This window comes from Pygoscelis adeliae, unplaced genomic scaffold, assembly GCF_000699105.1.
Source record: "Pygoscelis adeliae isolate BGI_AS28 unplaced genomic scaffold, ASM69910v1 Scaffold108, whole genome shotgun sequence".
NCBI classification, from domain to species: Eukaryota; Metazoa; Chordata; class Aves; order Sphenisciformes; family Spheniscidae; genus Pygoscelis; species Pygoscelis adeliae.
Window position 1 is genome coordinate 8244459 of NW_008825498.1, and position 14218 is coordinate 8258676.

At 43.1% G+C, this 14218-nt stretch overlaps 1 protein-coding gene across 1 annotated transcript in view; it reads left to right on the forward strand.

Moving 5' to 3' along the window:
• ANKRD29 (ankyrin repeat domain 29) overlaps window positions 1-14218 on the forward strand; it is a 50295-nt gene that overhangs the window by 22056 nt on the left and 14021 nt on the right. Inside the window, exons 2-4 of the mRNA XM_009331489.1 lie at window positions 5352-5462; window positions 7470-7568; window positions 9848-9946. Of these exons, the coding sequence (XP_009329764.1) occupies window positions 5352-5462; window positions 7470-7568; window positions 9848-9946 (309 nt within the window). The remainder of the gene's footprint in view (window positions 1-5351; window positions 5463-7469; window positions 7569-9847; window positions 9947-14218) is intronic.

Consider the following 14218-nt stretch of genomic DNA (forward strand, 5'->3'; position numbering starts at 1 on the left):
GGGGAGAGGGGCGGGGGGACGCGCGTTTGGCCTCCCGCTTTGTGCTTACCGGGCCGGCAGCCCGGGAAATGCTCCGTCATATTCTTGGATTTAGGGATTGATTTTTTATTTTTTTTATTTTTTTTTTTTTTTTTAGGAAAAGCGGGGGTGGTTTAGGGCGGAAGGAAGGAAAACAGAAGCGTCCTTCCCGGGCTCTGGGGTGCCCCGGGAGTGCTGCGGTGGCAGCTGATGGAGCGGGTGCTTCCCCCAGCTGACACCCCCAAAGGGATGCACGGTTAGCGTTACATAAACCGCGAGCCTCCGTGAAGCTTTACGCCGGCTTGAGGGTGGCCGGGCTCAGCACTGTGGGTTTTGGTGCGGTCGGGAGCCTCCTCTTCGCTTTTCCGATCATCTCTGCTAGTGCTGGTTGTGTAATAGGTAGGAGGCAGCGGCTACCCGCGCTCTTCGTTTCAGGCTGTGGTGGCCAATGAAGCCAGGCTGGTTCGCTCCCTTTTCTGTCTGTGATTCCTGTCGCTTTTTGTACTTCTTCCACCCAAAACCATGCAAGAGCAGTCATTTTCAAAAGACCGCCTGAAATAAGTTTTTGAATCTGAGGACAGGGTTTTTAAGATCAATTGGCAAAGAGGGAAGCAAGTAGCAATTTACTGATGCTAATGGATAATATTTATGCTAGATGTACATCTTCCTCTTGGTTATGCACTTTCTGGATGCTGTGCTTGCCCTGCTCTTATTGATCACCAGCTCTGTGCCAGTCCTTTGCCATGTTGCTTGTGTTGCATTGCTTTATTTGATGGATTATTCCCTGTACTCGCCTCTCACTCCTGTCGATGTGTCTCCCCCCAGGGAGTGCTGGTGCTGCGGTGGCACCGTGTCGGTTCGATGGTGGTGCAGCAGATGGTTTCCACCTGCAGTTAAAGCCCTGCTGTGGCAGGGAGCAGGGTCCTTTGCTCACAGTGCAGCTCAGCCTTACGCTGGGTGGTGAAATCTCTGTGGTCATCCCCTTTTTGGTCCTGCATTGGTCTCATACCTGCTTTTTTTTCCTTAGTCTTCTCTCCCTCCATTCTGTCTCTGTGAGTTTTTTCCCACCTTCATTCCTCGCAAGCATCCACCCTAATGGATGCTAGCCCCGTGTTCCTGGTGGTGCCAGCCCCTTCTTCTTGCCTTCTTATCCTTTTTTGGCCTCCTTGGTTTTTTCTACCTTGTTCTTCAGGTCTTCTGTTCTGTTCTGTCCCTATCAGCTCCTTTTCCATGCCCTATTTCTCACTTTCTATTCCCTTAAGTACTCCCGTTCAAGGTAGCTCACTGCCTGCTCCCTCTCCCTCTGGAGAATTGCAGCCCGCACCTCCCTCTGCTTTCTCTCTCTTTCCTGTGTCTTTTTGCTTGGCATTTTCTTTTTCTCTCAGAAGACTGTGTACTTACCTTGAATTCCTACCATCTCTGTTTGCCGCTGTCTATTCATGTTTTCCATCTTATTATCCCACTTTCACATGAGGTAGCATTTATCTTTCTTTTTCACTGTCTATACACATGAATACCTTCTCTTCTTCTACCGGCTTTTGCCTGTCTAAACTTACATTTATATCTTGAACGACCTTTCTTTTTTATCAGGATCCTTCATGTAGGATGTATTGCTATCTAATAAAGTCCTCTCTCTTTCTTCCTAAGTCCCACTAACATTTTCCATTGTATCATGCTTGATCCTGATTCCCAGTTCTTCTTCTTAAAACTTTTTACTCAAGTCCTCCTTTCCATTAGGACTGGTTTGGAAACTGAGAAAGAAAAGGGAATTTTCTTGTATTTTGACAGTACAAGGAACAAGCCGCCAGGCTAGTTTTCTCTTTCTCCTCTCTTTTCTTTCTCTTTGCCTATTGCCTCTTTTCTTTCAAGATCACCATTTAAGAACTGCCCTCTTCCTCCCCAGCTGTTACCCCACTGTGACCTGCCCCTTCTCTGCAAACAGCACGTCAAAGGTAGGACAGGGAGCGGGAGCTGCTGATCGCAGCATTTAAATGATACTTTTCCCCTCAATATTCCTAAGATGACACGTACAGATATATTATCACATTTTATTTTTTCTGTGTTCCTGCATAGAAATGGTCTTATCAGATTTATAACGTGTATTTTCCTCTAGGCCATTTTTGAATAAGTATTTTTGCTTGGTGTCAGTACAGCATGAATATAATGCCAGCTTTTCATCTTTGGGCTCTCATAAAAGCATATAAACAATTGAAATGAATAGCACAGCCAGAGTTTGAAATAATGCTTTAGAGCTCTTGATGAAGTGGAGGAAATTGTATCCTGAAAGTTGCTGATGCTGGAGCAAATGACAGAATGAAACATGTCGTTTTCACCAAAGCTATTAGCTAATCACTTTTTCAAACATTTATTACGTTCTGGTCCCAGACTGTCAATGCTGAGGATCAGTTGTTTACTTTAAGGAGGCTTTAGGAGCAGACTAGCTTTATAATAAGAATTACATGAAAATTGTATCCAGTTAATCTCTTGAAATTCAACATTACCTCTCCCTAAGAAGTATCTGATGAGGCAGGATTGAGCTCATAACTGAACAACAGCAGTCAAGGCTTATGTCACATCCTGCAGTTTAAAACCCATTTATTGCTCAAAAATTACTCAGTTACTCAGATTATTAATCCCAAAGTAGCGTCTTACATTTTGCCTACCAGTGATGTCAGTACTGCTGATATCACCTGAAAATGAGGAGCACAGAGGTATAAATCCTTGGTTTGAAAGCAGAAGAGAAATTGCCACATGGTACACCTTGAGGCTGACCTTGTCGGGTGCCCAGATCATCTGAATGATTTTGCACATTCCATTCATTTTAGCAGGTAAAATAGCTCAGATTTGTGTTTGCTTTTTTTATCTAATCACTACGTTGTTGATAGTCTGTGTGTGCTGTATACTCCACTTTTATACAAGGAATCCCCAGCAACGCGGGGGCATGAGAGGAAGTACAAGTACTGATAGCAGTCATTCCAAATTGGGTCAAAAGCACCACTGGGAAAAACCTGATTTCGTGTCCTTGATGCACTGGAGAATTCTTCCATTCCTTGGGTTTGATCCAAAGTATGAGGACAATTTTGCTGGAGAGCTACTGCAGGAATTATAGGGGAAAAAAAGAGGTAGGAATTTTATGACTCATAAGGCTAAAGACTTTGGACTTCTACTTCCAGAGTAGGGTAATAGGGCAACTTAGTTCTCTTCTCTCCTTATGTAAACTGATGAAAGCAGGTAAAGGGTTCATGAATGTTGATTCCGGTTCCTGCCTGCCTGATCGATAAAGGCGTTGTTGTATGGTAGGCATAATAAAATGCAGTCACGCTGCTACTGTGCCCTCGTAGTGAAAACCGGGCTGGATGAAATAAATCTTTCCCTGTATGGATATATTGCCATACCCCAAAGCTTTCTAAAACATTAAGGGATAGAGTGAGACAATAAAAGGTAAGGAATTTGATTTCCCACTCTGTAAGGTCTAAATATCATTCTTTTGCAATAGCTTGCCACTGAATATCATAATAATGAAGACAAAAAGACAATATTCCTAACTACCTGCTCTATAAATAAATATCTGCCTAATAAATCAGAGCAAAAAGGGCAACATAGGCCACTGTGTGTTTAGGTCAATTGTTTGCTTTTACACAAAATTTTAGTGGTTGTAAGGGTAAAGATAGGAAAACACTACTGCGTTGCCAGCAAGGAGGGTGTAAACTGCTAGCTCTACTTTGATCGACATTATCTGCAGATTCACCAGAGGAAATGTATTAGCTGTAAAAGGAAGATCAGAATTTAGCCTATTGTGCTTGCTAAATTTTTCAGATTCCTGCCCTTATGTGTGCTGGTACAAGAAATATCACTATCAATTTATAGGAAGTGTCTTATAATTTATTGAATGGTTGAAACTTCTCTTGTCTCAAACAGCTGCCAATTTTCCAACCTATGAATATTAAAAATGCAACTCATGGAAAGTGCTCAGTGCGACGGATCTGGGATAGATTCACACAGGATTGGTCTTGTGTCTGCTGGTTTCTGTGAGGTTTATTACTTGCGTGTCAGTGAAGGAAGCAATTTAAACTCTGCTCTATGTGTGCATTTTAAGTATCAACCATAAAACCATTCAATCCCAATTCTCTACCACATTACATGTGCGCATTGACATTTAGACATGGAGAAGTGTGTATTACATTTTCTGAAGCAGAATGATTGAATTTTATATCCATTCTGCACTCTCTTTGGGTTATCCTAAAGGTAGGATTCACTGGGCAGCAAGACCCCCGGGTATTTTTGACATCGTTTTGGTCTAAGATGACTATCGGTGAAACGATGCCTTACTGAACTGTTGGTGGTTTTGGGCCTTGCTAAGAAATCAGCAGCATGAGCCTGCTCTAGGATACGTACCCTTGCCATCCACAGCGTTGTTTCCCCTCCGTACTTCACCCGTCGTAGTGCTTACCTGGTGGGGCAGCATTTTGGCGGCTGCCTGCATGGATCAGATAAGGAGGTCAGGAGCCAAGTCTGTGTCTTTTTCTGCTGTCCTCCTCCCATGCTGGGCAGTGAGAATTTGCTCCTACCCAGGAGAAGTCACACTGTGGCATCGTTTCTAGGACTAAGAAAGCCTCAAAAGAGTATTATATTATTACCGATTTGTTTAACAGTGGCCTGTGTTATCTAGATTTCAGAGCTTCCTAATTTTTCCTTACATATTGCCTTGCCTACCTAGTAAATGAATCCGTAAGTCTATAGAGAGCAAAATTTTAGCCTTTTTTTTCCTAGCATCACCCAGGAGATCTCTCATGTGCCCGCAGTTACAGGGTGTTAATTCCAGGGAGGAGGCAGACCAAACAGCATGGGAGATGCATGAGCAATACTTTTCCTGTGTTGGGACTTTATATGCAGAAAAGAAGGAGACGGCAGAGAGCTAACCTGAAACCCAGGAGGATGTCCTGCAGCAGGACATGTCAGCAGGACGATTCAGCCTCTCTAACTGTGCCCAGCCCCACCACAGAAGCAGACAATACAGGTACCAGTTAGCACGTTGTTTTCTGTGATGTTTCCCTGTGGATCTGGACCAGCGTCATCGTCTTTCACTACAGAGGAAGCTAAGAGACATAGGCTGCCATGGACACAGGGAAGACCTGAAATAACATGAGGTAGCACAGGGAGACTGATCTCTTTAATTGCACAACAAAATTAAATTAGCTTCCCTTCCATGTTCTGGTTTTGAAAGAACAGCACACTAAGCTGAAGCTTGCCTGGCTTGAATGCAGAATTTGCATGTGTGTGTTTGTCCAGTGTCTCTTCCAGTGTCTTTTATTTCTGCTTTTTTTTTTCACCAGAAAGAAACACCACTCGCCAATGCTGCATTTTGGGCTGCGAGAAAAGGAAACCTGGCTCTCCTCCAGCTGCTGATGAACAGTGGGCGAGTAGATGTGGACTGCAAAGACAGTGTATGCACACAATGCACCTACACCTACGGCACTGATTTTACATCGCTTTCCATAGCCCGCTGCGCCGAGGGTGTGGCAGGGATCTAACATGAGATATTTGTGAGTCTTATGGCACTTAGGGATGATTTAAAACCTTCTCTTGTCGAGAAGCAAGTTTGAAACTCAAGATAAAATAGCGTGATGATTTACATCGGTGGCAAGGGGTTAGGAATTTGCCAGCACTCAAAAATGTGTCTTACACAGTTATTTGTGGCGCTGACATTAAAAACACAGATCCTAGCACCTCGGGCTTCTCTTTGCAAGAAAATGTCATTGTAGTAATAGATCACGGTGAAGAGTCAACTCGACTGAGCCCAGGTAGCAATGATTCTGTCAGCTAGCAGAGCTCCTGATAATTAGTTTTTTTAAAAAATAACCTTGGACCACAGTTTCCATGTAGGCAATGTAGAAGTGTGCATTTGGTGCGCAGCTGTTCCCGCCCTGTGCGGCATGCAGTGTCCTACACCCAGCAGTGCCGTCAGAAGAACTGCCGGCCTCCTAACTTCTTCCTCCCCTATAGCCCAGTATCTCCTGGACTTGGCACCAACATGAAGGCACAGTACGATTTCCAAGCAAAGAGGAGCCCAGATACATGACAGAAAGATTTCATGGGGATTTCCTTACTGTAACTGGCATGGGTTGAAATTAGTTTTGAGATTAGAAATGGGTTGAAAACACAGATAACGGGTATGTCTCGCTATTCTGCTTACAACATATGGAGAGATACCTGATAGTACTAAGCTACTGCAAAGAGCAGGGGAAAACCGAGGTTGAGAAGCTCCCAGGTTTCTTTTGTTTGGTGCTGGGACTGACTTACTGAGAGTCGTGCCTGTGTTGTACAGGGTTAGTGCCACTTCCAGCCTGAAACATGAACCTGCCACAGCTTCCCTCACTTTGAATACCTTCAAAGTGCAAGAGATTTTCTAAGCCCATTGACTTTAACCTATCTTTTCATTTTCATTTCGTTTTTGCCCTGTAGGCAAGTGTTTGTCCTGCAGTGCTTCTGGAGCTGATGCTATGACTGTCATTCTGACAGGGAGGGAAGGATGTTCAGGTGGGGGCATGAAGTAAACAGGACAGAGATCGATGTAAAGAAACAAGGTCCACTACTGCTCATTTTTTCTCCAAAGAAGGCTAACTTTGGTCAAGAATTTTTACAATGCACTGTAAAATATCCTGACTTATTAATTATATCAGGCATACACATTTTCTAGACTAAAATATTTTCATATGATTAAGGCTGCATGCTTCTTTTTTGTAATGTCACACATTCCTTCTTTAAAGTGAACTGCTGTGTGTGAATGTTTTAGAAGGATGAATTTCATCCTTATGCATGTGGTTTCCACGTATTGTCCATGCACCACATACATATAACCTAAATCTTACTTGGTTCACTGGAGCAGTGACCTTATGGTGTACTGAGGGAAGTTGAACGCTTAGTTCTGGTATGGAAAGTTCTCTCATATAATGTGAAGAGTCACAGAGTGAGTTTGCTCTCATCGTTTGGATAGGGAATTAGTATTCGAATCACCCAGACCTTACTCCTGACTATGACTCAGAATTAAGTGACTCAGCTGAGTCACTCACCTCCTGTGTCTAAGGTTATTCTTCTGGAAATGATGCAAAGATCTTTGGGATTCTCTGATAAAAATGCCGTGTATAAACCAAAAATATTCTTGTTATTCTTGTTTCACTCATTTTGGGATAATAAGATGAAGTCATTGCATACGTATTTGGTGAACGGTCAGGCCTTAGCACTGCAGGCATGTCTGTAATGTTTTTGCTTTAACATCTGCTAATTGCTCATTTTCAAAGTATTCTTGATAGTAAGTTTTAAATGATAGCAGGTTTTTCAATGATCATAAGCTTCCTTCAGCTTTTCAGAAGAGGTGCTGTCTCTTCCAGACAGCCTGATTCATTGCTGGAGGTGTCTGTTGAAGGTACTGACTTGTTTTTCCTTACTCCCAGCTCGGCACAACAGCTCTGATGGTAGCATCTTACTATGGCCACACAGATTGTGTACGGGAATTGGTGTTGCAAGGAGCAGATATCAATCTGCAGAGAGAGGTAGGAGAAGTTCTGCATTCAAACAGGGATTGATTAAATGATCGTTGGTTTATTACAAATAATAAAAGAGTGTTGTCTATTCCTTTTTGCCAATTGCTTATTTGTCACTTGCTGTGCAGTGCATGTATAAACAGGGTCTGTTCTCCTGAGAACAACAAGGAATCAGATGTCTGCAGTTTATAATAGAAAATGAGGTGCCAGAGGTACATTTATGAAAAAATCATCAAACATTTCCAGCACATCTAGTTGGTGAGGGACAGTTACATCTGAGATGTAACCCCCCAGGGTTACACCATTTATGCATCTGTAGTTTTACTTATTGGCACAGTAGTTTACAGCTGTCTGGATGGGAGAAATGGTAAGGAGAAGTCCTTTACCTTTTGATTTGCAGAGTCTGGTCATTAAAATGGAGTGGCTGCCATTGCTAGCCCAGGGATTATTTTGACTCGGTATGCTTTGGAGTTTCTGCCTCTTAGTCTGAGCAAAGTAATCTCTAACAATCACACAGCTTAATCACCCGTACCCTTCCCTGCATCTCTGCTTTGCATTCAAGATGCTTGCTTGTGGAAAGGACAATGTCAGTGGCTGGTTTTGGGAAAGTGCCTGCCCCTCATACTCTGCTCAAATGATTGTAAGAAGTACCTGCAGCCACTCTGGTCTGTGTGCTGGCTACACAGAGAGCAGAATTGCTCTAGGACAGCAACAGTTGTACTGGTCCAAAGAGAAAAGCAGTTTAAGGAGGGCATGCAGTAACATGGGACGGCAGCAGGCAGCGCAGGACAGGAGTATGCTCGTCGCTTTAACAATACAAGCAAATGTTTCTCACTTTCCTTGGTTACCTGGAACTAGAGCATTAATCTCATGCTGACATCCGCAAGTTACTGAGTCAGTGAATGCCATGTTTGATGATACAAATGTCTTTGCACTTACTGGCCTAAACTTGCTCTAACCGTGACTGTCAGTGGCTTTCAGTGGGGTCCTGTTCCAAAAAAACATGAATTTAAACATGTCCCTTCCCTTAGGTAAACATTGCTTGAAAGGCAGCAACAAAAGGAAAAGTTGAGAACAGTTTTATGGAGCTGCTCTTGAGTACCTCTCAGGACATACTGATTCAGCAAACCAACAAAAAGAGAAATGCTGAAATCCTCCAGAATCACCCTGTTGCAGAGAGGAAGCAAAACAGATGAAGTTTAAGCCCTAAAGACCAACGGCACTGTTCTGAAACTAAATCCACATACTCAAACTAGTGCTCTTGTACTCTGAAGTTGTTGTGAAGATTGGGAAAGTGAGAGTGCCATAAGTGTATCTGGGAAAGGGGGCTCTGAAATGGTCCCACGGGGCCACGTGCTATTGTAAAGGCTTTTGGCACTGGAGTGAATTTCATGTGTAGGTCTCTTTTCCTGCACCTTCTACATGGGATGAGAGAGCCCGTGTCAGGAAGTCAGGAAAGCCTGCTTGTCTTCTTCCTTCCCCTTCCTTCCCCTTCCTTCCTTTCCTTTTTCCTTCCTTCTTCCCCTTCCTTCCTTTCCTTTTTCCTTCTATCCAGCCATTAAAACCTTACATATTCATTTTTTGGGTCCTGATTTACTCACATGTTAAGGACAGTATTTTATACTAGTATATTTTTATACTAGTATAAAATACAGGGTTTCAGTTCTTCAGCGAGGTTAAGGGAAAGCAGGAGTTGCAGGGCTGGTTATAGTTACTTGAAGGCCGCTTGGGTGGATGGGGATCTACTGCTGCAAGAGACAAGGATGACTTACGCCAACAGCAGTCCCATTTTGTCAGTGGAGAGTCAAGCAAGGTGGAGCTCTGCTGTACTAAATAACCACCTCCCTGATCTTTCCACACCCTGATCCAAATCCATCCTGTGCTCCTAGTTGTCTCAGGTTGTAGCGGCAGGGGGAATAGGGGTCGATTTCAAATTGGCTGTTCCTCTGTTGTGCAAGACGGTTCTTTTCTCACTCTGGGCTTGCTTTCCCTATCTGGTGACTGGGTAGAAGTGAGTGAATCCTAAGAGGTCTATTTTAGAAACTGTGCAGGAGCCCCCTGTGAAACTTGGATTTTACTCAAATGTATGATGCTGGACAGATTTCTCGGTACAATGGGAAGAAAACTGACCTAAGATACCTGGTGTCCTCTGGAGTCCTCAAAATCATCGTGTCTTTTCAGATGATATTCAACTGATTGTGCTCAATACTTTTTAATTTGACATATATATACTTCAGTCAAGTGTGTTATGTGTTTGGTTTTTTTTTTAATCAATTTTTTCCTTACAGTCAGGTGCAACTTCTCTGTTCTTTGCTGCACAGCAAGGCCACAACGATGTAGTGAAGTTTCTCTTTGAATTTGGAGCTTCCACTGAATTTAAGAATAAAGTAAGATGATGGGTCTATTTTTGCATGCTGATCTGTTCTGACAATGAAGGCTGTTTTTTCCTATTCACATGAAACATGATATGGCAGCAGCAAGATGATAAAAGGATTTCCTCACTTGAACATTTTCTGAGTAATGCAACATATTGTGAAAATATTAACTTGGGACTAGCTTTTACTACCTAGACTTAATGGCATAAGTTGATCGAAGATCAGTCCCTTGCTAGTGGTATCAGTCTTCCCTCTTAAGCCATCCTCCAATACAAGAACAAAGGGTCTTTTTGTACATGTTAGGTAGGATCCCATTTTATGTGTATATGTACTTGCATAGACTGAAATTTCGTCTACATTGGGACGTCTCTGCATACCACCATAGGAGACATAAGAGTGTAATGGCTTCAATCCTCCCTAAATTCCCATCTACCCATCTATGACAAGAAGGTGAAATGCACCTCAGAGCTTCTATTTCTTTGTTCAGGCAGGTCCTTTTACAAAATCTTCTTAGAATAGCCGAAAGCACAGATGGCAGAGCCTGGGTCTGGTTCATCACCCCTTACGGGGTGAACAGCATTAAGAACAGCAGTTCATCACTGACAGCAGTACATCAACTCAGTTTCTTTGCGCAAGGCAGTACTAGCACCCCTGCTGTCAGCAAACAGAACCAAAAGCACCAGATTTTCATTAAATATTCTTGCCCTTGCCATGCTGGCCACATTTGGGAGCATTCACAGAATCTGGGGAGGACACTTGCCAGTCACATACCCTGGGATCCATAGTGATGTGTTTGAAGAAGAAGGAATAGTTCTTTACCCCACAGTAACCAATTTTTCAAGATGCTATAGTCTGTGATTTGAATGACTCCCTCAACCCATACCTGCTTTCCAGAGTCCCTGGAAATACAGGCTTTAAATATTAAGAGAATTGATGGAACGTCAGAGACTTAACTCCTTAGGCTTCAGGGACTGAAAATCCTGAGGTTTTGTGGCCAGAGTCCACACACTGCCATGCAGTAGGACACACTGCCATGCAGTGGGATTCCAGTACCCCAGGGAGCTATGCTTGTGGTTAGCAACTCTCTGACCACAACAGCAATCAGTGAATTTAAAAACATGAATGAAATTGTGGCTGTTTAACACAACATGGAATGCAGCTGTGAAACTTGGCAATGTGGGAGGTTGCAAGGTTAAATACAACAGCTGGATTTTGAAGTGCTGGATAATCTCATTTGGGACAGAGCTATCGGGAGAAGCTGCACATTAAAATAAGGGTTGCTTCTCAGTCTTTTATTTCAGGGTATAGGTGAGGGTTAGCAGAATTCAGAAATTTCATCATCTCTTGCATTCAGCTGTATACAGTTGAGCGAGTGAACTTACACTGTTCTTTGTGTCCTCCGGCCTATAAAAAGGCCACAAAGGCATGCTGAAGGAGCAAAGGTGTCCCAGGTGTAGGAAGAGCCTGGACTACTCACTGCAGCTCAGCATGCAATTGGGCAGTGTTTTTGCAGAGGAGGGGACAGCAGTGAATGCAGGAAACTTGTAAAGGAGGGAAGACAGAGGCTGGACACAGGAATCCAAATGCTTACAGCTTCCAGACCGGGCTTTGGTAACCCACCGAATTTTTAGACTGAGGCTGGGTGGGAAACCGACTTGTACTTTGTGCAGCAGTGTGTGCCTGAGCAGGAGGCATCATTGAGAACGTACTGCATTGACAGTATGCATGTTCCATTGGCCTTCTGGTGTGTTTTTGTATCAGTTCAATTTTCTGATTTAATAATGTGGTTTTCATAGCTCGGAATTATTCCATCCGACCATGGTTCTGTTAACGGGCGACTAAGATAACAGGCTCCTCCATCCCCCCCAAGCCACAGAAACTATATAGTTGACAAAATACGCCTTTTCAGGTCAGAGATAAGGCATTTTCTGATTAAGGCACTCAGCTGGGAGCAGCGCTGGAAAAGATATGGCTGATCCTGGCTATTTTTAAAGGGCACTGCAAAATTTGCAAAGGACTTTCTATTATAAATGAAGATGTGGAATTGAAATAAGAAAACAAATTGAATGTATCCTAGGAAACAGAGACTTTAAAGCAAGGAAATGCAAAGCCCAACATCTTCTTTTTCATGTGCCTCTCTGTAAATTGTAATTACTACATTTGTTACTCATACACGAGATTGTTGGAGAACTATCTTAACATAGGCATTCAATTCTTGTTACCCCTTGTATCATTAGAGTTGATATTCACTATGGCAGGCAAAGCAAATGTTCTAAAATAGTGTAATAAAGTAATTAGCAATAATTACTGATGTTGTAAAGAGAATAAATAGTGCTATTGAAGTTTATTATATATTTATTATAAAATACATATTGTTCAATAATATTATTCTGCCTTGTCCCACTCCGGCATCCTTAGAAGTATGCATCATAAATTGAAATAAGTTCTCTTTTCTTACTCTGAGACATGTTAAAAGCATGTGGGTTCTTAAAAAGGGTTTGCATGGTGGCATGTTTTCTGAGCAATACTGCAGGTCGAACGGTATGTCAGAGGCTATTTTTCAGCAGGTAATGATTGCAGAAGATCAGTTCCCCTCCTTTGTAGCATATTTCAGAGATGATGAAACACCGTATAATTCTAAGCTACTTTCAGGCGATGATGACAGAGGTGTAGGAAGAGGTAGGCAAATAGGGAAGTCTACACCGGATAGCATGGTCTTATCGGGTGCTGCTGTTCCAAGTGCTTACACGGGAGATTGGCAGCTGCTCTGTGTGCTGCCAGTAGGGAGGACAGACTGGGGGTGGGTAAGAAAAATGGTTTCAGAGGAAGAATTGCAGAGGTAGCTGAGAGAACTGGCTCCTACCTGAGCTGGAAGGGTTTGCAGTGAAGCATAAGAAGCTACATTGTGTCAGGAAAACAGGATATGAGCCAGAAATAAACCCAAGGCGATGTGCCTTCTCTCAGCTGCACCACCAGCGATGGCCCTAGAAGTGCCTCTGTGGTTGCTCACGTGCCCCTGCTCCCACTTGCTGCCCTGCTCAGAGTTTCCAAGAGGCTTGCCAATACCAAAGGTGCTGCTTCAGCTTTTTACTCATCTCAGCTGAAGCCAAAAAGGAAAGAAAAGAGGGAATCACAAGGCTGAAAAGGATTTTAAAACTCTGTCATTTACTTCCTCTTTTTTTTTTTTCATAACTCATCTGCCTTCCCAGTAGCCTGTAAAACATTGGGGTCTCCAGCTAGAACTTGCTGGAGGAAAGGCTTTTGTGCTGGCAAAAAGGGAAGAAAGTGTAAGAGAAAGCAAGATGGAAGCTCAATAGGGGTGGGAGGGGGCTGAGTTTTTCTCCTCCTAAGAAACCATGGACCTTCACACTGTTTGACAATTCCTTGATTTAACTGAGTGCTGTCTTACCACATGGTCTTTTCAGTGAAAAAGATTTCTCGTCCCAGCTTCCCTTTTCTTACAGCAAGACCTGTCTCTTTATCAGAGCATTCAAATGAATCTCAGTCTCTTCTTTTGAATGTATTCAATTTCATAGGAGACACAGTAGAGCAGGTCTTAGAGCCCAGTTGCCTTCTCGATCAAGGGCCAAACCTTTGAGCCAAGGAATTGCTACCCAATTCTCTCTGGCCCAGTAAATATTTGATTCAGGGTGGGCAGCTAGAACTGGGGACTACCCAGTGCTTTTTTCTGATCCCTGGACCCTGATCAGGGTGATCTAGGAAACTTGGTCACTCTAGTCTGAAAGATCTAAATGGTATACTTTGGAAATGTGTTATTCTTCCAAAAAATGTATCTGTCTAAAACTGTTCACCGAATTCAACCAAACACTTGGTCAGGATCCCCATTTGAGACACTTAGACATATCCTGCGAGAAGTGTCTCCCTTCTTAAACCTGACGCTGTGACATCTCCCAAGGCGGGATCACACAGTTGGACTCCAAGCGTTGGGCTTCAGCTCTGCTGTGCTAACTGCGGTTAGCTTTGCAGGCCTGCCTTTTATTTGGGACCTGTCATTTGGTTCCCTCCAGAAATTATGTTAATGCCTAAACAATCTTCTTAAAATAACAGGAGTTTTTTGAGAACACAAGAATTTTAGAAAACAAAAAACAGACCATAAAGCAATAAACAAACTATTCCCATATGCAGCTAACTGAGCATGTCTATTTACCCTCCATGCAGGGAACCGCAATATTTTTAAGCTTCCTAAAACTCATCCTTCCCTGCCTCTCCACAGAGGGCCTCCAATCTGGATAGCAGAGTTTCTCTTCTTAACTCACTAACCTT